General features: G+C 43.7%; 1 protein-coding gene and 2 long non-coding RNA genes across 6 annotated transcripts in view; 2 read left to right on the top strand and 1 right to left on the bottom strand.

Annotated features, from left to right (window-relative positions):
* Nucleotides 1–21,563, top strand: part of LOC141950242 (uncharacterized) — a 67,779-nt gene that overhangs the window by 4,549 nt on the left and 41,667 nt on the right. For 2 of the 4 annotated variants that reach the window (XR_012630964.1, XR_012630967.1), the window contains exons 3-4: nt 4,382–4,605; nt 5,795–5,893. This is a non-coding gene — a long non-coding RNA (uncharacterized LOC141950242). Of the gene's footprint in view, nt 1–4,365; nt 4,606–5,794; nt 5,894–21,563 lie in introns of all 4 variants that reach the window. The other 2 variants (XR_012630965.1, XR_012630966.1) reach the window with 2 other exon arrangements.
* LOC141950241 (ferritin light chain-like) lies at nt 830–7,000 on the bottom strand. Its single transcript, XM_074884817.1, has 3 exons — nt 6,751–7,000; nt 4,301–4,447; nt 830–2,642 (listed from the first exon to the last, which is right to left on the bottom strand). Exons 1-3 carry the CDS (start codon nt 6,931–6,933, stop codon nt 2,139–2,141), a joined length of 834 nt encoding a protein of 277 aa, XP_074740918.1. The 5' UTR covers nt 6,934–7,000; the 3' UTR covers nt 830–2,138.
* LOC141950243 (uncharacterized) lies at nt 18,004–20,921 on the top strand. The gene is made up of 2 exons (XR_012630968.1): nt 18,004–18,077; nt 19,883–20,921. It is a non-coding gene; the product is annotated as an uncharacterized LOC141950243 (long non-coding RNA).

Raw genomic sequence — 21,563 nt, 5'->3', positions numbered from 1 at the left:
AAGTGCTGGAAACAGTGGAGGAGGCTGTACCTACACTGCAGAAGGTCATCAGCTCTTAAAGGAGAAGACTGTTGTAGAAGTAGGCCAAACATTACTGGTAGTATCTGAAGTGGTTTTATATGGCACTAGTTTGTAACAGAGTTAGTAGCTTTGCTCTGTTCACACTTAGTGAGCTGTATTTTAATACTGAGAGGGACGGATTCCATTGTTTTTATTCACGTTGAGCTGCAGTCAGTGGAACTAATTGTTGAATAAGGTATGCTCAGCATGAGGATGGGTGATGCAATCTAGCCCAGATGGAAATACCTTTTATAAACTACTGCTGTATTAGAGAGCAGCCATCTCAACCTAGGCAACTCTAGCATGTTGCTAAAAGTGCTTCAAGCCATTCTTGTGGTGCACTGCAATATTTTTACAGATGAATACAGGAGTTTTATTTATTATTACAGATGAATACACTGTTTTAAAGTGATCCCCCCCTCCCCCAAGGTTGAATCCTATTAACAGAAAGACTGGGAAAGCATCTTCATTGTAATTGTCTGTCCTGTGTTACAACACCAACAGAAAGTAGGTGAGCTAGTGCAGTTTTGCAGAAATGGCTACTTAACTGCAGCTGTGTATAAAAGTCAGTTTGCTGAAAACGTTTCATTGTGTTCTTAATGCAGTTTTCTGAGATTCATTTTCATTCTGTGGCCTACTGTTCTATCTTGTGCAACTTTCTGGTAGTAGAAAAGTAGCGGTGCAGTTTTGTATACATACGTAAAATCTCCTGGAGGAGAATACTAGCATGCCTGTGTGGTAAATTGAGGAATACACCGTAGATACAAAGTGCAATTTTCAACATGAAACTGAATTTATTTTCAAGCATAAGAGGAGTATCACTTACAGCATTACATAAAAGCGTGAGACAATCTTTCAACAAAGCAAACCCCAGTTGCATAAAAGATGTTTTATATGACAACAAAAAAAACCCTAGCTGCAGGGAGCTGATCTAGGCAGTTGCTGCTCTTAGGTGACCTTGATAGCCAGTGTACAGAGAGGTGCTCCTGTAGGAGATGAATGGAAGGGATTTAGACACCTCTGAACTTTTAACCAAGCTAGCTAAAGTAAAGGCCTTAGGTGTGGTGCTAATAGCCCCCCTAATTGAACACTGCCCTAATTCAAATGCAAAACTAATGAACAGCCACTCTGTGATGCAATTCTAGTTGTGTGCTGCATTTTCACTAGGATCTTATTCCTCTACTGAGGACCATGATAGGGAGTATAAGAAATAGCAGTAGTACCATAGTAACACCATAATTTAGCTAGCTGAAATAGGGCTCTGTATGGTAATTGAAGCAACCATCCTAGGTTAAGTCTGGACAGAACCCTGAGCTAGTGTTCAGCAACACTTGCAAAATACGCACTAGAACCTGTACAGATCACATCTAATGAGAACCTCTAATTTTTCTCTCATCTGCTGAGGATGAGAAAAGCCAGCTAGGCAAATAACTGTAGAGAAAACCAGCTCATTGTCTTATTCTCACCATTAAGGAAATGTTTGCATCCTTCATCGTGGAGAAGTATACCACTAGAAATAGCTGGGCAATAAGTAAATGAATTAGACTACTTAAATTGCTACTATGATAGAAATAAGACAAGAAAACTTTGTTTTAAAACAAGTCTTTTTAAAAAGTTTAGTGTGTTAGTATACTTGTTAGTAATGTAAAATATGTTAGTAATATAAAATATTTAATAATATAAAACTAAATCTTTGGATTTTCTGCCACATAGAAGTTTCCTTGTACTAAAGTTGCGGGTTTTTTTTAAATAAAAGTTATGTATACTGTTAAAAGTAATATGCACTAACTAATCCTATTAATCATTTAAGACAGAGGTTTAAAAGCTTCTTCTAGAAAGAATTGCATAGATAGAAGTGCGATTAATGCTGGCAATTTGGGTAACTAGCAACCTTGCTGTCATTTAAAAAAAATAATGGTATGGGCTAGGTTTTGAGCTGCAACTCAACAGAGGACAAGGGGACAGGGAATAAAGCAGGAGGAGAGATACAGCATCGTGTCTCCCGAGTTCTGGTCTCAAGTTCACCCTCCATACAGGTCTGCCTTAGGAGCTGCCCTGTAGCTACAACAGCCACAGCATTAAAGGCCCTCCCTGCCCTGCTTCACTTTCGCGCCTGTCCCATCATTAGACTGTGGCAGCATGGTGGTGCAGTGTATGGTTGCATATATTGGCCCTATGCCGTTTCTGTGCTGGGAAGATTCTCTCTGGGGTCGCTTCAGACCCTCTGCAGCTCCTGTACACTGCTGGAGGGGCGGGCAGGGGCTGCAGTGCTGACTAGACTCTGGCTCTATGCCTGTTCTGAACTCTTTCTGCAACCGGTCCATAAAGTAATCTCCAAGACTATTTCTGCCATCTTGGGAACAGTCAAGCCTACGAGCATTGGTCAGTAGATCTCCCATCAGCTTGATCTTCCGGATTTTGGGCCCGATAAATTGTTTCTTGATAGTACTTGCGCTATGAGGGTCTGCATTTTCAATACTCAGGGCATAAAGCTCTTCAAAATATCGTATCATAGTTTTCCACTGTACCATTGCTACTTCCAGGGCTTTCATCAGACCGACTGCATACTCACAGTTTGGTTTCTAAAAACAAAGACAGAATTACATTTATTCAGAAGAACAGCTCATCTTACTGTATTTATTGATGGTTTCCTGCAACATACCTGGTACTCTAAACAAGATGTGCTAGGATTTTGTAACAACACCTCGTTTGGAGCATCTGTTGTTTTTTGCTGAGTTGGATGGCTGTAAACATACAGAAGTGGCAGAACCCAAGCACTTTTTCAAGGAACAGAGATTCAGATAGCAGCAGCTAGGCCTGAGGAGCATTCTTATACCAGGAAACCTTATCATAGTGTCCTGGTTTTGGCTGGGATAGAGTTAATTTTCTTCCTAGTAGCTGGTATAGTGCTGTGTTTTGGATTTAGGATGAGAATATGTTGATAACCCACTGATGTTTTAGTTAGTGTAAACACTGCTTAGCAACAAGTCAAGGACTTTTCAGCTCTCACAGCACCCCGCCAGCGAGGAGGCTGGGGGGCACAAGCAGCTGGGAGGAGACACGGCCAGGACAGCTGACCCCAACTGGCCAGGGGAATATTCCATACCACACGACATCATGCTCACTACATGAACTAGGGAAGGAAGCGAGCAGCTGTGTGGTGTTTAGCTGCCTGACGGGCTAACCCTGACACATAGAATCCTAGAATGGTTTGGGTTGGAAGGGACCTTAAAGCTCTCGTTCCACTCCCCCTGCCATGGGCAGGGACACCTTCCACTAGCCTAGGTTGCTCACAGCCCCGTCCAACCTGGCCTTGAGCCCTTCCAGGGAGGGGGCAGCCACAGCTTCTCTGGGCAACCTGTTCCAGGGCCTCACCACCCTCACAGGGAAGAAATTCTTCCTTATATCTAATCCAAATCTACCCTCTTTCAGTTTAAAACCATCACCCCTCATCTTATCCCTACACTCCCTGATAAAGAGTCCCTCCCCAGCTTTCCTGTAGCCCCTTTAAGTACTGGAAGGCCTCTATAACGTCTTCCCTGAGTCAAACTCAGTATTCAGAAACTTTTTCAAGATGGCATTTTTATTTTTACTTCCTACAGCTTAACAACTGCTATGATAGGCCATAGAAGAGCATTCTGTATTAATTATTTGCAGAATACTAATTTGGTAGAGGAGAATCAGCCCCCTCATCTTTAACAAATGAGGTGGGGTTTTCTCCTGATAACTTTGAGTTATTCCTTTGTACCTGTGTGACCCTGACTCAGATCTCTAGTTCAAATTCTATCTTGAGCTGTGTTCCAACAGATCAACTACTACCCCAGGCTGGATGTTTCTCCTACCTCCTTCCTTACCACCTTTCTTAGGTGCTAATGGCTTCTAAGCTTCTGTTTAGTTTCAGTGTGAAGGAGACAAGTGGGCTGTTTCAGCACAGTTTCACGAGTCTCATAATCCATTACAGCACACTGGAAACAGCAGCCTCCAGGTGAGTGAATGAAAAAGGGGACCACAGTTCATATTCTTTTGGGCTAGAAAGCAACCATGTAGAGTTAGGACTGTATGGTGACAGTTTCTAGGAATTACAATCAAGAACAAACCCGTGTACACTAATATGACAGGGAAATTCTATCCGGAAATCTAACAGTGGATGAATGCAGAGATCTGAAGTACCAACAACATAATGCAAGAAGTTAATCACTGGGGATTGCAACTGCTTGAAAGCTTGTTGTCTACTACCTACCTGGATGGTTTTAGAACAGTAATGGCCTCCTCTTTCTTGCTGATACTTCATCAAAGCCTCTGCAGCTTTTCTCTCTTCCAGAGCTTGATGCAAGAAGAACTTCGAAACATTTGGTAGAGCCACATGTGACTGATCAAAATATTCACCCTAAACACACAAAACAAGAGTGTTAAGATTTGCTGGAGATGGGACTCCCTTGCAGCAGAACCTGGCGTTAGCAGAACATGGGAGACCCTTCCAATAGAAGCTGTTCTACCAGCACAATCACTTTGAGGACCTTAATCCAAATTTCTGCAATAAATTAAGTAAGTAGTTACAGTCTTAAATGAAAACTCTATACTTCTACTAGAACTTCTGTCCTTTAATACTGGACAGGTAACTGTAATACTGATGTTGTCTCTCAGTAGCACTCAGAGATTCTCAGAATATTTTATTTAAGAGTGGTTGGGGAGCATGTGTGTGGTTTTTTTGTTGTGTTTTGTGTGGGCTTTTTGTTTGGGTTTTTTTTTGTTTTCTTTTTTAAACATAGTTCCAGCACAGGGAACACAAGCTTTATCCCTTCAGGTCAGCATTCCAGCAAAAAGTTAGCTTTCAAAGGTATGAGACAGATGAGGCAAATACCAGAAAGAGAACAAGCACGACTTTGCATCTGTTTATCAGCTTAATTATGGACAATGTTACTCCAAAATAAAGAATACTGCTACTGAACTATACTGTATGCACCTCTAATACTGTATGTAGCTCATGCCTAGGAATACTTCAGAAGTATTATAATCCTAAACCCACTGCACGCCTTGTTCTTCTCTGTATGGGAAAGTAGCAACTTTAACCACTGCAATATTTACCTATGCTAATAGATCCATCAGCTCTTACATTAGAAGAATATTATCCATGGTATTGCTGTCCCATAAAGAGAACATATTAGAGGCAGGTAGCGAAGCAGAGCCACCAGGTTATGCTAGTTTCAGCATTGTCTCTGCACAGCTCTGATGTTGAGGAGAATGAGGCAGCAGCTGGGAATATGCCAAGAACCAAATTGAGGGAGCTACAGCATCTTGATCTGCTGGTCCCTAAACGTGCATATGCAATACAGCACAGCTTGGACATACTCTGGATTGGAGTACTACATACCGAGGGGTTGGTTTGTAGCCTGCCTAGGAGGGGTAAGGAACAAGCATGTGCATTTCATAAGTTTTTCTGCTTCTTATTGTCTTCCCCGCTTTTATCTATTACCCTGCTTAAATATGAAATAGTTGTGTTTCATCTATGTTGCTCTGTTTAGAAAAAAATGCAGAAAAGTTATATACACAAGTTTATGTTTTCTCTTAATATTTTTATGGCCATCTGGGATACCCCAAACCTCTGACACATAGGCATGTGTGATCATAAACTATTCAAGAGAAAGTACATACTGGAATGTTTTATTAAGAACATTCATTGCAGTATTTGCATAATCCTTTTCCTGAAGTCATTCATTCGTGTTTCTGTTGACAGCAGAGTCAAGATTCAGTGTTTTATAACCAGTTCCTCAGTGCAAGTGTGCTGCATGACTTCAATTAGAGCACAAGTCACCACTCCTGCTTAACTGTTAAGGTAAATCTTTACATCAATCGTTAGCTATTTAAGATGTTCACATTTCTAAGGTTGATGTATCCACGGTCGATTTCTAACTGAGCTTTCTCCATCCTGCCCAGCTGCCAACCACTAGTATGATTTTAATCCACATGCTTAACAAGCAGAGGTTTTACTGCATACTTAAATTTTTATTGAACTAATACTTGACACCAAGCTTGATCAAAGGATCTTGGGGATATACTGAATATAGTTTCTGCTGCTTCTCAGTGGATGCTTGGCATCAGAAGGGACGGCACTGATTATTTTTTTATTTTAATGGCTTTGTTAAAATATATGTTGACTTAATATTTAATACGTAGCCAGACACCATTCTGGTACGTGTGTTACACAGTATCGGAGATAACTTTTTAAATTCATGTCCGAGGTATCCTGCCTGTGGAGCAAAAAACCCTACACCGACAGCCGTGCTGACACTGCCGTTACTCCAGCAGTTAACCGCACACGGCTATTTTACGTATAAAGGCTGGGGAAAAAACCACCCAAGAAAGAGCAGTACTCCAAAGCTGTGAGCGGCCCCTGTTCCCGCCTCTCCTTCCACAGGCATGGCTCTGTTTGAATTACCCAAAATACACAAGCGCCTGATTCATCACCCGCTTGCTCCTCACTTCGGGGCCGGTTTTCCAGCCGTGTCAGCGGCCGCCCCGGGGTGCGCGCAGGGGCAGCAGCGCGGGGTGTGAGGAGCCCCCCGGCTCCCGCCGGGCCAGGTCCCGGGGCGCCAGCGCTGCTCCGGCCCTGCCCGGCTCCGGAACCCTGCTGAACCCCGGGCGGGTCGCCGTCGGCCGCTCCCGCCCCCCTCCCCGCCGCGGCCGCCTTACCAGCGCCTGCAGGCAGTAGGCGAGCTCCAGCAGGGCGCTGGTGACGCCGCAGAGCCCTTCCTCCACGGCGGGCGGGAAGCTCTGCCGCACGCGGCTGGCGGGCAGCGCGCGGTGCGCCGGGCAGGCGGGCAGCGTCACGCGGGGCCGCTTGGAGCGCGGCTCGGCCATGGCGGGCGCCGCCATCGCCCCGCCGCGCCACCCCGCTGCGCCGCCAGATATAGCCCGGGCACCTGGGACACACCTTGCCGCGCTCCGCCGCGCTGCGCCGGCCCCTCCCCGCCGCCCTCCCGCCCTCCCGCCCCGGGGCAGCAGCGGGGGGGGGACGGACACGCCGCCATTTCGTGCGTGCCCGCCCGTGGGCAGGCACGGCGGGAGCGCCGTCCCCTCGGCGATGGCCGCCGCAGCCCCGGGGCAGGCCGCGGCGCGGTGCGGCACCTCGGCCCCGGCGCAGCTCCCCGCTGCCGGGCGTCGGTTGCCAGGGCGGGAAGGGCCGGGCGGTGACTCGGCATTTGTAGAGTTTATTTGAGGGACGGTCGCCAGGGACGCCCACACTTAAATACCTCCTTTAATAGCCCGCGACGGGCTGAGTCGAGGCCGGAGCAGCTGATGGTAGCGTGCAGTCAGATGCAGTCGTGGGGAGGGAGCGATCTGGGAAAAAATCCTGGGAACTTAACAGTGTAGCTGTGTATGTCTTGGCTACAGGGTAAATTCTTTCTCTTTTTTGATTTAGCGCTAAAAATGTTTGCGTCCGACTGGTCCTATCTAGGCAGATTAAACCACCTTCAGTATGTTAGTAACTAATAATTCTCAGTTTGTACAGTAACTTCAAAATACAGGTTTCTGACTTTTTCAGCTGCTTTACCGTATGGATGGAGCTCTGCATGTCACTGCTTGAGCATTTCTTCAATAGAGTCAAGCCAGTGGCGTGGAAATCTGAGTAATCTCAACACCCTTCGAATTTGATAATTTTCTGTTCAGTGACTTTCTGTTTAGTAAGCTTAATGTTACGTGCCGTTCTGTGGAATATTTTTCTAGCAGATCACCCCACTTCCCCACAAATCCAGGATGCTCAGGGCATCGTTATTCCGTTGCATGTTTTAATTGTTATTGGATCTGACTACCTAGAGCAGAGCACACATTGTCTGAGAGTAGTCACCTAAAGATGTGAGAAAATTGCTCATGAGAAAGTTAAGTACTTCTAGTTCAGTGCCTCCAGCTCCTATGTTATTTGGCCTTTTTTGTTCACTGTAATTGTCCATTTTTTCATGCTTCTCATTCTTCATGGTATAGTTAAATTAGAAGTTTCAGCAAATAAAATGTGCAACTGTGTGCTAAGTTCACTTTAAAAATCCCACAACATTAAGTATATGCTTATTTTAAGCGTGTGAGTAAAGTATACCTGTAATGTTTGCAGGACTAAATAAATCCGTAAGTTACAATCTATTAATTGGCAAGACAGTTCAACAATATATGACCTTGTTCTGAAGTTCTCAGTAAGGGTCCTCTTTTTTTTGCTGGGGCACTAGGGACTTTTGCTGGGAAGATGTACTTCTAACAGTTACCTTTTAGCTCCCTGCATTCCAACTGTCTGTGTTGTAGCCAGTAAAATAGTTGCTAGTGTTTTATTATTCCAGAATAATCCTTTGACTGCCTCAGAGGAGGAAGAGCGAGTGTGGTGTCAGTGTGTGTGTACGCATTGACATCCCAATCTAAATAGAATACTTGATGACCTCCTTTGTGTGGACAGCCCAAATAATTTGAAGTGTGAAATCACAATAGAAGGCAAGTTACTAGTGTCTCTGTAGGAAAGTTTATGGTTGTATTTTGTTAAGTGGGAGTTCATGACAGTAATATCTGAGCATATCAGCTCATATAGATGCTTCTGTCTGTATTAGTGGACTTCAGGTCCCTTGGAAGTCAATATTAAGTTATTCCATTTCAGTGATGGAGAACTGAGACGCAAAGACATTTCTTAAGGCCACCTATGCTGTATGGGGCTGATCTGAAAACTGACTCTAAATTTCCTTAATCTCCATACATTGTTTATCCCCTCTTTTTATGAGAACACGGTTAAATTTATTTTGCTTTGTGCTTCATAGAACTAAAGGAAAAACACGTCATTTGTACTGTAATCATATGTATTGTGGCAAAATTCCATTACAAAGTAATGTGGGGATTCTTGCTACATAGGGTGAGGTGGTATCATATGCTGGTAGTATCTGGACTGAGAAAAGCATCATTTGTTCCAAAAACTTGTGATCTCAAGCCTTGGTTTTCAAGAAATGCTGTGTCCTGGGGAACAAGCGCTTTCTTCAGTTTCTTAGTTACAACATTTCAGCATGGCATGGAGTAAGTGCAGCTGCCTGCTATCAGGTAGGGTTGCTTTTAAGATAGGTTGGGTTTTTTTCCCACCTGCCCTAAACTGAAGGGAAAGTCTTGCATCTCTCTCCCAAACTATGTGCTTCAGAAAAGTTATTACCTGCTTGGGGTAACAATATCTGTGTATGACTTTGAGACGACAAGTGAAGCTGGGTTAGATCCTTATTCCCACTAAATCTGGAAGTATGAAGGTACTTTACAGATTCCCTCAGTGAACTGATGTTGGGGTGAAGAGGGTTGGACGCTGAGCGATCTTGCCCGAGGGAAAGTAAGAGCAGATAGTTACCTGCGAGTCATTGCAAAAAAAGTTGGTGACATCTGTAAATAGGGTTGGTGACAGGATTGACCCTGTTTATTCCCATAACCCAGGATTACTTAAATGTGTAGTGTTAGGCACATGCCTTGATGAAAGATGTCTTTATTTTTATAATTTGACACGATTTTAGTGCAACACATTTTAAAGAGTGTTGAAAGTGTATGGCAGAGTGGGAAGCCAAACAACCACAGCGTGGTATACAGAACTTGCAATTAAAATTCCAGCAAAATAAACTCTTACACACACATCCACACGCCCCACTCCCCGCCCTTTCTTTTTATTCTTTGGCAGAGCGCAGAGGAGAGGACTGTGACTGTCAGTGGGCTTTAGCATCTGTAGCATTTAGCATTTAGTATCTGAAAATACCCTTTCTGCTGAGATTACTTTGCAAACAGTTAGTTGTATCTGGCCATTTTCTACCTTGATTCACATTTAAAGCTAGGGTCTTAAACTGCACTTTGTAATCTGGAGTTGATATTGTTTGTTCTTTAACCACAGATAGCAAGAGCTGTGGCTGTTGCTTCTACCCAGCTACCATCTATTAGCTTCTTTCTAGCTGTGACAGATTTTTCTTGTGCTTTGCAAATAGTGTATCTAATGTGCCACTTTTGTCTTATGTGATCATTCAGTGCCCATCAATAGCTATGATGAAAACAGAGGGCTGTGTGAGGAAAAAGTAATAAATAAACATATGCATGATATGTATGCCTGTGAATTAGCCTTCTTCATTCATGATTTTGTTTTGTAATTAAGTGAAACCTAAGCTCTCTGGCAGGAAATGGAGAATGATTCATACAAACACCCATGAATTCACAATTGCTTGTATTGGACTTGCAGTCACTTAACCCATTTTTCTGTATGCTTTTCCATTTTCAACAGGTGCTTCATGTCATTATTTTATCTGATCTCACTCTTTTTTATTTCCTTTTTCCATGGAGGAAAAGCCAGCAAGACTTCTGAGTTGTTTTGTTGCCTTTTTGCACTGTATGACTCATAAAGTTAAAAAAGCAGCCTGAAATTTGGGAGCTTACTACTTAAGTAAGCATAAAAAAAGAACTTTTTTTAACTGTCTCACAGTAAAACTAGTCATCAGCAAAACATGAGATGGCCCTGGGGTGACAATAGCACTGTGACCAGGCTGTGAGGTGGACGTTCTGGAAAATGCTTTTTGTCTGTATGTCACTGAGCACATGGAAAGGTCCAGTTCATTTCAGTGCTGTGAAATCAGCGTGTTTTAGCGATACAAGAGAAGGATTTTCCAAAAGTAAAAGTTAAAGCCTAGCCCCTTTGAAGTTAGTCTTGATCTTGTTGGTATCAAACCAAGCAGACAGGAGCCTATTTTGGGGGCTTATAGGTACAGAAAATTACTTTGCATTGCTGTATCTACACGTATTTTATATGTATTCAGTTTACTAAAATGAGGTACCAAAATGAAATCCTGTTTGTAAAATACTTGGATTAATTTTGGTTTGGAAGTAACTTTTGAAGTGCCTTTTTTTGGCACTCACCTCAAATACTCCAAAGCTTAGTTTTCCATTTTCTTCCTCTCACTGATATTTTTATATTTGCAAAACATCCATTACTGCAGTGTTTAAAGCCAGTTGAGATGTTTGAGGATGTTCTTCAGTTGTACTGGAAACAGCCATGTCTTTTTTGCCTTCATTCAGTTTTCCCACTTTGCATCAGTAGCCTGATAAAGTTGCGACACTTTGTGCCTCTGATGTAACTTATCTCGGGCAGTTCAGTTCCGTAGGCTTCCTTGACACAAGTCTGCATGGCACAGATACTGAGAAGTTGGTTCATTTGTCTCTCTTTCGCAATGAAGTTCTTCCTTAAGGAACTTTCCAAACGCTGGATAATATAGACCATTGTGATATGTAGAGAGTTCTTTGAAACTTTACTGATTGAAATCTGTCCTTCAGACAGAATATGCCCACAGCCTGTGGGTATGTCTATGCTGTGTCTAAAACAAACATAGAAGACAAGCTCCTAAGAGTTTCTGAAATATAAGCAAAGCTTATCTTTAACTTGTGTCACAGAACAGTTATAGAAGGGTTTCCTAATTCATGCTGTTTTCTTCTCTGCGGTGTTTAAATTAGATTATCTGTAATTAATGCTTGCTTTTACCATGGGGCCCTTCCAGTAACAGAGTTTGCTTCAGGCCATGCCGTGAGGAGACAGGCAGCCTCAGCTCCTTCTCAGCAGTGCCTGCCGGGGCCCGAGAGGCCCAGTGCTCTGCAGCATAGCAGGGAGCCTCTGTGGCCACTGTGGCTGTGCTGAGCTGCCCCGTGACTTGTGTTCAGGGTGCACCCTGCCTGCACAGCACCTGCCCTCGCCCTCCCGCCCATCCCCAGGCACCCCTCCATTCTCCTCTCTCCTGTAGGCTCTTTCCAGCTGCTGCTGCAGCCACAGTGCTTGGGCAGACTCATCCTCTCCCTTTGCTCTCACCCTCCCCTCTGTGGGCCCCCAAGAAATCTCTGTGCCAGGTTTGGGGGCTGTGTGGGAGCCTGGAAGATGTAACTGCACCTCAGCTGACTGCGCAGGTAGTCTCTTGGCTGTAACTGTTGTCCTGCCTCAACCTGGTTTATGTTGGACACCTTCAGGTAGCTTGTTGCATCTCAAGTCAGGCTGCGGATGGCTGTGTTCGAGTGTGTGTGACCGTACATGTGTGTAGACTTCTTCGTGCTGGGGCTGCAGGTGAAACTGCACTGCGGCCGCTGCTAACTTGGGTCTAGGGGCTGCATAGCACTATCTTCTCTTAAGCACGTATCTCTTTCCAATGCAATTTTAAATGTTGACGATTCACCTACACCGAGTTGTTCTCCCCTAGTCTTCCGTCCTTGTATTTACAAAATTGTTAGGCGTGCTGGCTAGGCTTCATCTGTGTCTTTCAGAGCCCTGCCTCTGCCCCTGCTCAGGAAGCCAGCGGTTTGGCTTGGGCAGCGAGGCGCCAAGGAGAGCCGGAGCGCCTGCGGAGGGCCTGAGCAAGCTTCAGCCTAGGCAGCAGTACTGGCCCTTCAATCTCCATTTCTTCTCTTATAAACATCTCTTATAAATACACTTAAGATGTAAGTGGACTATTAATTATATATTAATACTACCCGTTTAATTTTTTTTAAAGAGTCTGCTTAGGAGTACATTAGAACAAATTGGCAGGGTTCATTTGCCTCCGAGATTTTGCAGTTGTTTTTTCAAGGTACATTTAAAAAAGTATAGGCCAGCAACCTTAAGGCTCATCCTTGCAATCTGTCCACAGTATATCATAAATCCAGTCACTTAACTGCCGGTTGAAGCCACTGGGGCTCAGCACTGAAGCAAATTTAAGGGGATTCTGTGGAATTTCTGAAAACATGTGGTGCACCCCAGGCAACATGTTGCATAAGGGGTTGTGCAATCCCAAACTGCCTAAAGTCTGTCATAATTTGTATACCTTGCCTTTCTGTTCTACCATCCTTTCCACAGCTGTGGGTAAGAATCTGTACTTACTTTTGGACAAATGAGAAAATAAGACTTGACGTGTTGAAAAAAGCAGTGCTTTTTTTTTGTACAGTCTGCGCCGTCTGAAATCAGTGACTGCAGGTAATGCCTTCCAGGCAGGGTAAACTTCAGTAGGTGCACTCTGTGCTCCAGTTGGCCCTTGAGGGAGCATCAGACCTACCTCTCTGAGGTGAACATGAGCAGATGCACTCTGTACATACTCAGAATATCTGGGCTGCAAAGGATGAAGATCCAGAAACCATTTATTGTTTTACTGCTGTATGCTACTGATAATCCATGTTCATAGAGTCCCTACTAGTACCAAGAGCACCTGCTTCTAAAGTACAGGTACTCCTGGGAGTTAAATGGTTTGACTGATGCCATTTGCTCCTTGGCTTGAGAGAGAAGAAATTAAAGCCACAGATGTGGTAAGAGGTGTGCAAAATGTTTGCAGGTGAAGAGGTTATTATTCCAAATGTTTTAGCTTCCATAGTCACCAAAAAATAATGAATGAACCCTTTTCAGGGTTTCTGAACAGTTTTTGTTTGAAAAAGAATCCTTCCAAAGTTTAAATGCTTGAGAAAAAATATGAAAAGGTCCTTTATTTGAAACTTTAATGAGAACATTCATCAGCTAAATGTTTGTTTTAAATTTTGTATTAATATGGATATGGTGGTGGTGAATCAGACAAAACAGAAGTGGATAATTTCACTCAAACATCATAGACCCTAAAGGCTATGCTAAATTCCAATGAAGTAATTCCTCTTCTAGTTCCAGTCACAAATGACCCTTTATTGCTGCTTTCTGCTCAAACACCTCTTTTAGGCCATCTACATATTATCCTTCATAGTCTTAAGTGTTGTGATTCCCTAGGGTATCTCTTTCCCTATCATTTTCTGCTTAATTCCATTTTAATGGCTTTAAATACATTATAAAAATCTTATAATGGTAGGTGTTAGATTGTAGTCTCTTTGTGGCAGTATGTCCCAGGCAAAGTCTTTTTGCAAGGATCAAACAAATTGTTTTCAATTTTAGCGTCTTTATGCGGAGCACTTGTTGAATTGTGCATTCTCCTGATTTCATTGGAATTACGAGGTGTAACTCTGAGTGTGTTTGGCTCCTATCACTTAAGGTAGTCAGCACCATTAATTGATAATCTTGGGAAGTTCTTTGTTCTGGTCTTTAGGATACGTGGCATTACAGTGATGCAGTGAAATGCTTTACTTTTTGATTTTTAAACTACTAGTTCCAGTTGCTATCTTTTTTAGAATTTAGAAATTACTGTGCTGAGTATTTACAAATTTCACAGAACATTTTGTTCTCTGATTTAAATCCTGCATACCAAGCGCCTGCCTGGGGCAAAGACAAAAAAAAGTTAGCTTTGATACTCCAAAACTGGTTGAATAAATCCTGTGCAGCTGGCCTGCATGAAATGTGCCCAGTGACAGCAAGCCGCAGAGAGGATTCAGAGGGTTAGGAAGAGCTCTGTGCCTGTCAGATGCTGGGAGTGTTTTATTGCTTTTGCTGTGAAGGGCAGTAACATGTAGGTATCCCTGCTGCTCAGTATCAAGTGTGCAAAGTGGTGATTGCCATGTGGTTCCCTCAGGCATATATGTGGACAAAACTGATGCATAAGTGTGCAATATTGCCTTCTTTGTATGTTTATACACGCTTTGATGTTTTCCAACTTTGAAACTGTGGTTAAAGCCTCAAAGGGAATCCATGAGTCTGCAGCAGCTGAGAATATGTTTCTAGCACTGGACGTTCCTGTGTGGTTGTGTGAATGTCCATTCATTGGTAAGGAAATGGCGCTGTCTAGCCTGTACTGCAGTGTTTGTCAAGGGAAATTCTTGGAGACTTATTTAAACGGCAGGCCAACACAGTATGATTTACACTAGTCCAACACAGTACAATTTACACTTGTGTGTACTTATGGGTGAGGTGCCAGTAACTGTTATGGATTGGAGACTATTTTTTCTGCCTGTGCTATTCTTACCACCAGTTCTGCTCCTTTAACTGTCTCTGCTTGGCCTCTTTCTGTAATATAACTCAGCTGAGACATGGTCCCAAGGGGAAAGGGACTTCAACAAATCTAAATCTCGGAAAGTCATGAATTAAAAGATGTAGCGTTCAGGAGAATAAATTTTGGAATACAAAGTTACGAAGGCTGTGACTGGTTCACATGAGCAGCCTGTACCAAGGTCATGTTTTCCTCTAATAGTGCACCCACAGGAATTTGGAAAGCCTGCTTTTACTCACGTTGTGTGAGCAGAGTGCATTTGGCAGTGCTCTGCAGTGCCGCCTTTGTGAATCCAGCTCCATTCTCAGGCTCCAGAGAGCTTCCAGGTTTTCTAGAAACAAGCACAAGAGTAACTAACTGCAAGGAGTGAGACCAGATTTGCAGAACTGACCTTTGGAGCTCAGAATGGCAGGACTCAGAAAAGAAAAAACAGAGAAGCTTTCATTAATACAAGCATTTATCAGTAATACACTAAGAGGGACTTAAACAAGAGATTTGTATGCATTTGGTCGTAAAACAACTTCTAGCAAAATGAGGTAAGAAGAAAAATTTCCTTGGAGCCAATTTGGCCAGTAACTGTTTCTGGCAGGGTTTTTTTCCTCTCTTCCCATGTCATTTTGTAGTAGCCATATGTTGAAGTAACGCATTGGGCTATGTGGACCACTGGCCCAAGCAAGTGCAGGGCAATTCTTACGATGCCTGTGCTGAAAGACTTCTCTTAGGGGACCTTGACAGGGTTCGATTTGATTTGTTCCAGAATGGGATCACCCTGGTTCCTGTTGATACATGCTCACGATCTGGACTCCAGGACTAAAGCAGGACTGAGGGACACATCTTGTGAGGCAACGGTAAGATTGTGTTACCTGTGTAGAGAAGGATGTTGAAGTCTGGTATGTGTAGCTTGTGACCTTCAGCTGTTTGGTTTGAAGTGAGGAACAAGAAGGTTTCTTTTCTTCTTTCAAAGGAAGATCAGTGTAGAGCAAAGAGAGGAGGTGAAAAATCCTTAGGAAAACCAAAAAGAGAAGAGAAGCAGCACTGAGAGTGGGCTGAATCTTTTATTGGTGTATATGAGCATTACTCATATAACTTCAAGAGACTACATGCTTTAACTGAGCATGTACCAGCTGAGGACTTGGCCCATAATGTCCTTTATAAAGCTCTGATTCCTCCCCAAATAGTTTTTCCCTCCCTCTTCAAAGCGGCACCTGTTGTTGGTGGAGCTGGTGATGATACTGGATTAGTGCACATGCGGTCAGCCTGCTTGGCCTCGGCCCTTTGGACCCAAAATGAACTCCAGCTGCTGTTGTCCAGAGCAGGTGCTTCATCCAGCCCTAGCAGCTGTTTGAATGTACACTGTCATGGCCAAGAGGAGGGGGTAGGTCCCCTGAAGTGCCCAGAGGAAGAGCTGATCAGCAGGAAGGAAGAGGGAGTGTGCCACAGACCTGATTTTTATACCTAGTATTTAGCAGACAGAAGTTGTTCTAGCATTGCCTTGTGGAATTGGGAAATAGCGGCCGTCACTCTGCATGCACTGAGCCTGCACGGCACCGTGATGGATGGTGGTTCCCAAAATGAGGCCAAGGGACCACTAAAGACCAGCAAGGCCATGGCAAATGATTGATCTAAACTGCCAAACCAGTATTGTCAGTTGAAGATAGGATACAGGCACATGATGATGTGTGAGAAATTTTCAGGGCTGGTAGTGTTTCACAGTTGGTCAGCGTTTGGAGTCGTTGGTTAAAGCTCCAGTGAGCAGCCTGGCAAAGGTGAGATTAGGCATAGAACATGTGCAGGCCAATAGTCTGCTACATGTGATAGCTCGGGCTTCACACTCACACTGCCAAAGCCAGCAGTGAGGGAAGAAAACAAAAGCAGACATCATCTGGGGTTATGAAGCAGCCACAGGGGACAGTGTCAGGGAAGTGGAGGGTGAGGAGGCAATGTGGGGGCATACAGAGATATGGATGGTTGGGAGGCAGCAGCCAGAGTTTATGGAGGGGGCATGGATAGCCCATGTCAGAGGTAGAGGAGCAGCAGCCCAGGGTTAGAGCGAGGGGGACAGGACAAGGATGCAGGTTTCCTGGGGTAAGGGAGTCATGACCTTCAAAGGGAAGAAGGCAGCTTAGAGTAAGGGCAACCCAGATCTGCAGCAGGAGGTACTGGGGGAGTGTCTTGCAGAGCATGGAGCCTTACAGCATAAGTCATTCCATTCCTGTTGCTGGCCTCACAGCCAGCCCTTTCCAAGTCCCTTCCAGCTTGCCTTCAACTGTTCTCACTGACCTGGGAGAGGTCTCTGTGCAGTCCCGTGCAGACTCTCTGGTGATTCACATGCTTACAGCTACAGCTCTCCTGGCCTCCCTTTCCATGAGCTTGCACTCTTTTGGCTGTGCCTGCATATGTCACTGTGAGCACTAACACCAAATTTAATATGACTCATTAGGGTCCTGTCCTCGTACCTATATTCACTAAAGTTACCAGAGTCCTTCCAGTTTCTCTGATAACCTGCGTATCCACTTAGTATCACTATCCTGTGCGTGGTTTTGGTCATATCCCATCAGCCAGCCTTTTCATTCTGTGTATCTATCTTTGCTGATTGCTCAACCAAGTTCCCACTGAACCTCCATAAGGAGGGGGAAATGTTAAGCAAGGACATTTCCCTGTGTAGCTATAAAAGGATTATTCAGGCCATATTTCATTACAGCATGGCCTAAGAGCAGGAGAAAAACATGAATATTGGAGGCCTCTCTTTGTCAGGAAATGGGATTTCCGCAGGTGCTCAGTTGCAAATGCTCTGCATGCTTCTAAGGCTTGGCACATGGCATTGCTAAATCCTGATTCAGGATGCAAGAATGTCTCATGACCCTTGCCATGTAAACTGGTGTCTGGCCATGTTTGGAAGTCAGCCGTCAATGATGACAGTAGATGAGTATGGGTGAAATGAGCAGCTTGGCTTCAGCACTAAGCAAGACTTGTTAAACTCTGTAAATACAGATGTCCAGTTCATATTTTGAATAATGAATATCAGGACCTTTTCTGTAGCAAGTGGTAAGAAGCTGGATCGTCTGTCGTCATCTCCTTGCTGCCTTCCCAGGATTTGAAAGTGTGACAAAGTATTTTATCCTTTTACAGGATTAGGTAAGATTGGTAATCATAATTCTTGTATAGAATTACATAGAAATACTCTAGACAGCCAAATATATTGATTTAAGATCATCTATGTGGTGGCAGGGAAGTTGTTTCCATTTTGGTTTATCCACTTCTTGGATTGGTCAGGTTATCCACCTGACTTCAGTTGTTCATTCTTTTGGATGAAAAACTACTCCTGCTGTACAATTTCTGTCCCAGTGTAGCTCTTCCGTCAGGTGTTCCTCCTATTTGTAGTGCTTGTACATGAAAATTAAGGAATTAGAGAAATAGCACCAGAAACTGAACATAAACGAAATTCTCAAGGCTGTTATGGAAATAGATGCACTAGAAATTGGGGGTTTCTGTGCTCATTCTGTGCTCACATCCCTTGGGTGTTTCACTGTTAAACATGGAAAGAAACATCACACGTGACTGTTACAAGTGTGTGATGTACCTCTGTGTGAGGGGAAGACATCCTCTGATGTGCTCCTGGGTACTGTCCTGTGGTCTTGCCACTTTCTGTAGATTACAGTTCACTCGTGCTGCTGTGGGTTTATCGGCAGTAGTTCCCCACTGTCCTTATCGGCCTGGTAGCGTGGCTGGGTGGTACGCACACCCACTGCTGCTTCACTGCCGATGAAGTGGCACGTGTTGCCCTGCCTTCTTCTTCCGGACTTCTCTTCCTCAGCTTCCTTGCACTGTGGTATGACTCAAGAAAAATGGAAGTGCAACTTTCTACTCCTTTTGGAGTAGTAAATGTTTTTTAAAAAACAAAGCAAATGCCATTATCAGAGTGGCCCAAGATCTGTATTTAAGTGTGGCAGCACATGTAGTCTTGTTTTCTGGAGGTTTTTAACCACCTACATGTGGATAAGAATTTTTGGAAGCACCTGTCTCTTGCTGATTTAAATGTAATTAGGTACCAAGGAGCTTTGCGGATTTAACCCATTCCCAAAAGGTGTGTGGCAATGTCCAGTGTCCTGACTGGTGAGGAACAACAGAGTGAAGCACTTCAGGTGTAGTAAGTCATAATTTACTAATTGCTGGATTAAGACTAAGGAAATAAAGAGCTTTTTAGCAGGCCTCCATGTTTTGGGGATCTGGAGAACAGAGGGGTTTACTTCATATGAAGCCGATGTTATGCTGTGCAGGAATTCCCAATTCAGGGTCAAAAATACTGAAAGTGCCCTTTTACCATACAGCCGACAATTAGCTTGCTGCCAGTAGGAAAAACAATCATTAAGTGGTGAGTGAAAGTAGCGTCAGAAACGGACCTTGACAGAGTGGTAACATACAGTTAGACCGAGTGACATTCTTCACACCTGCTGTGGTGCATAACAGTAGCTGGCTGACTTAACCCGTGGCACTACAAGCAGAGCATTGTGCTGTGACACAGCCTGGACAGCGATTGAATTACACACCGATTAGGTCTTCGGCTTCTCTCTGTCAGTGTGGACAATGAAGAATCAGAGAAGTGGACATGAGAGCTTTAGCAGGCCTTGTGCTCTCCAACGGAGGAGGATTAGGTTGTAAATGGTAAATTGTGTTGGGGCCAAGAGTCGTAAAACTGAGCTCTTGCCCTTCTGCTGCCTCAAAGGCCTGGGCTTTGCAGAAAATCCCTTCTCCCCCCTACTTCTACTGACTTCTGTGATCAGGGGAGGGGTGGACATGTGGAATCTGCTCCTCCTTTTCTCTGCCAGAAAGGGAAGAAGACACTGGTACATTTGTACAAATTTTGCCCCTCACTATCTCTTACTGTCTTTTCTTAGAAAGGGCATGGGATTAAATTAATCAGTCTTCTGCCATTTCCACAGGGATGCGGATTTGCCTCTCACTGAGGTGCTGCTGGCTGGTTCACTGCCTGCTAGAGGGTGTCTCTGAGACCTGGTTTAACCTGAAGCATACACTTTCTCAGGAGGTCTGCAACAGGGCTGAAGAATTGCAAATGTTGCATCCTTTCCCTCCTGTCATCTGCGTCCACACAACTGCAGTGCCTGTGCTGTGATCTCAGTTCACTCACCCTGAGATGCTTCCTGTGGTGGAGGTTTGTACTGAGCTGGTACAGAGCAAACTTTGCTTTTGGTGGCAGTATCCCTTGTTGCTGTGCTGTTCACAAAGAAGATGGGTTTATCCTTGCCTTCATTCCACTGGGACCAGCTGCTCTACCCACAGCAACCAAAAGTGGCAAATCTTCTACATCCTCTTGTAATTTTCAATTGAAGGTCTATATCACATGAACTTCTTGGGTTTTTTGGAGAGATAAAGCTTTTTTTTAAACACGTTGAACCCCGGTTGGAGAAACCACTGCGTCGTGTGGCTCATACAGTGCACAGAAGTACAAAGCATTCCCATTCCATCTGGTCTTGCACATCCGCTCCCTCTACCTATTAAGTCTGATAGCTGTTAGGCATGAGTGTAGACCTGGAGATGGGCAGGACTAGTTTGCCATGCAAACATTTATCTGATGGCCCCATCCTATTTTCTAGAACTAAAGATTTCACTGTGGTAAAGTGGACATCTTAAAACATTGCAGGAGATAGGGGGATGTAACTGCACTTAACATGAGATTGGATTAGGCATATCTCATATCTTGGAGTTTGCCAATAAATAACAAATGGAAATATGACCTTAATCTTTAACTACCAAAAAAAAAAAAAAGTCTTGGAAATCTAGCAATCTTTCAAGTCATCTTAGGGCATATTGACTCTGAATCATCACCATGAAATTCAACAGGGGTGTTCCTATTAGCAATCTAAGAATATAGATGTGGTTGAATATATGGAAAACTGTATCTTGTTCCAGTTATCTTTATTACTGTAATAAATGATACACTCTCTCTTCCTACAGACCTTATCTGTTTACAGTCTTGGCATTTATTTTGTTTTGAGCTAGGAAGCAGTGCGTACCTAGATACTGTAAGATTGTAAGAGGCTTTATGAGTATACCATTTAAAAAGAATTGTTTGTGCTCTGGTTACCAGTTTGAACTGAGAAAAGGTACTTCTATTTCATACTGCAGAAAGCAATAGCAGATTTGCTATAATACATCAGTTCAGAGTAATTGGACAAAAACTATCAGTTCCAGAAAAATCCCAAATCTCCGGCACCTATTTTCTCTAATAGGTGGCAAATCCTTAGTGCCTCCCAAAAGCTGCTCACAAGTCTGTAGGGTATGAAGGCTTTGCTTTGGATCATTTTTTTTAAAGTTTGGTAAAAAAATTTGAGATAAATTCACATGTTGCTCAGCATAGTCACTACTGATAGTTCATCTTCAAAACTGTAAAATAAGAGCTATTCTAAGTAGACACTGTTGGTTTTAACACTATGGAACATTTCAAAGGTAAGTTTTAAAGAAAAAAAAAGAAAACCAGTCATTCACTAGCACTGATACAGGAATGACAGAGGTTAATACCACTGACATCATGTTGGAACTGTATAGCATTTTGTTAATGGTTATTAATGCCCTGCTGCTGGGAGACAGACGGTGCCAGCTGCC

The sequence above is a fragment of the Strix uralensis genome, chromosome 15, assembly GCF_047716275.1.
Source record: "Strix uralensis isolate ZFMK-TIS-50842 chromosome 15, bStrUra1, whole genome shotgun sequence".
NCBI lineage: Eukaryota > Metazoa > Chordata > Aves > Strigiformes > Strigidae > Strix > Strix uralensis.
This window is presented reverse-complemented; position numbering and strand designations above follow the sequence as displayed.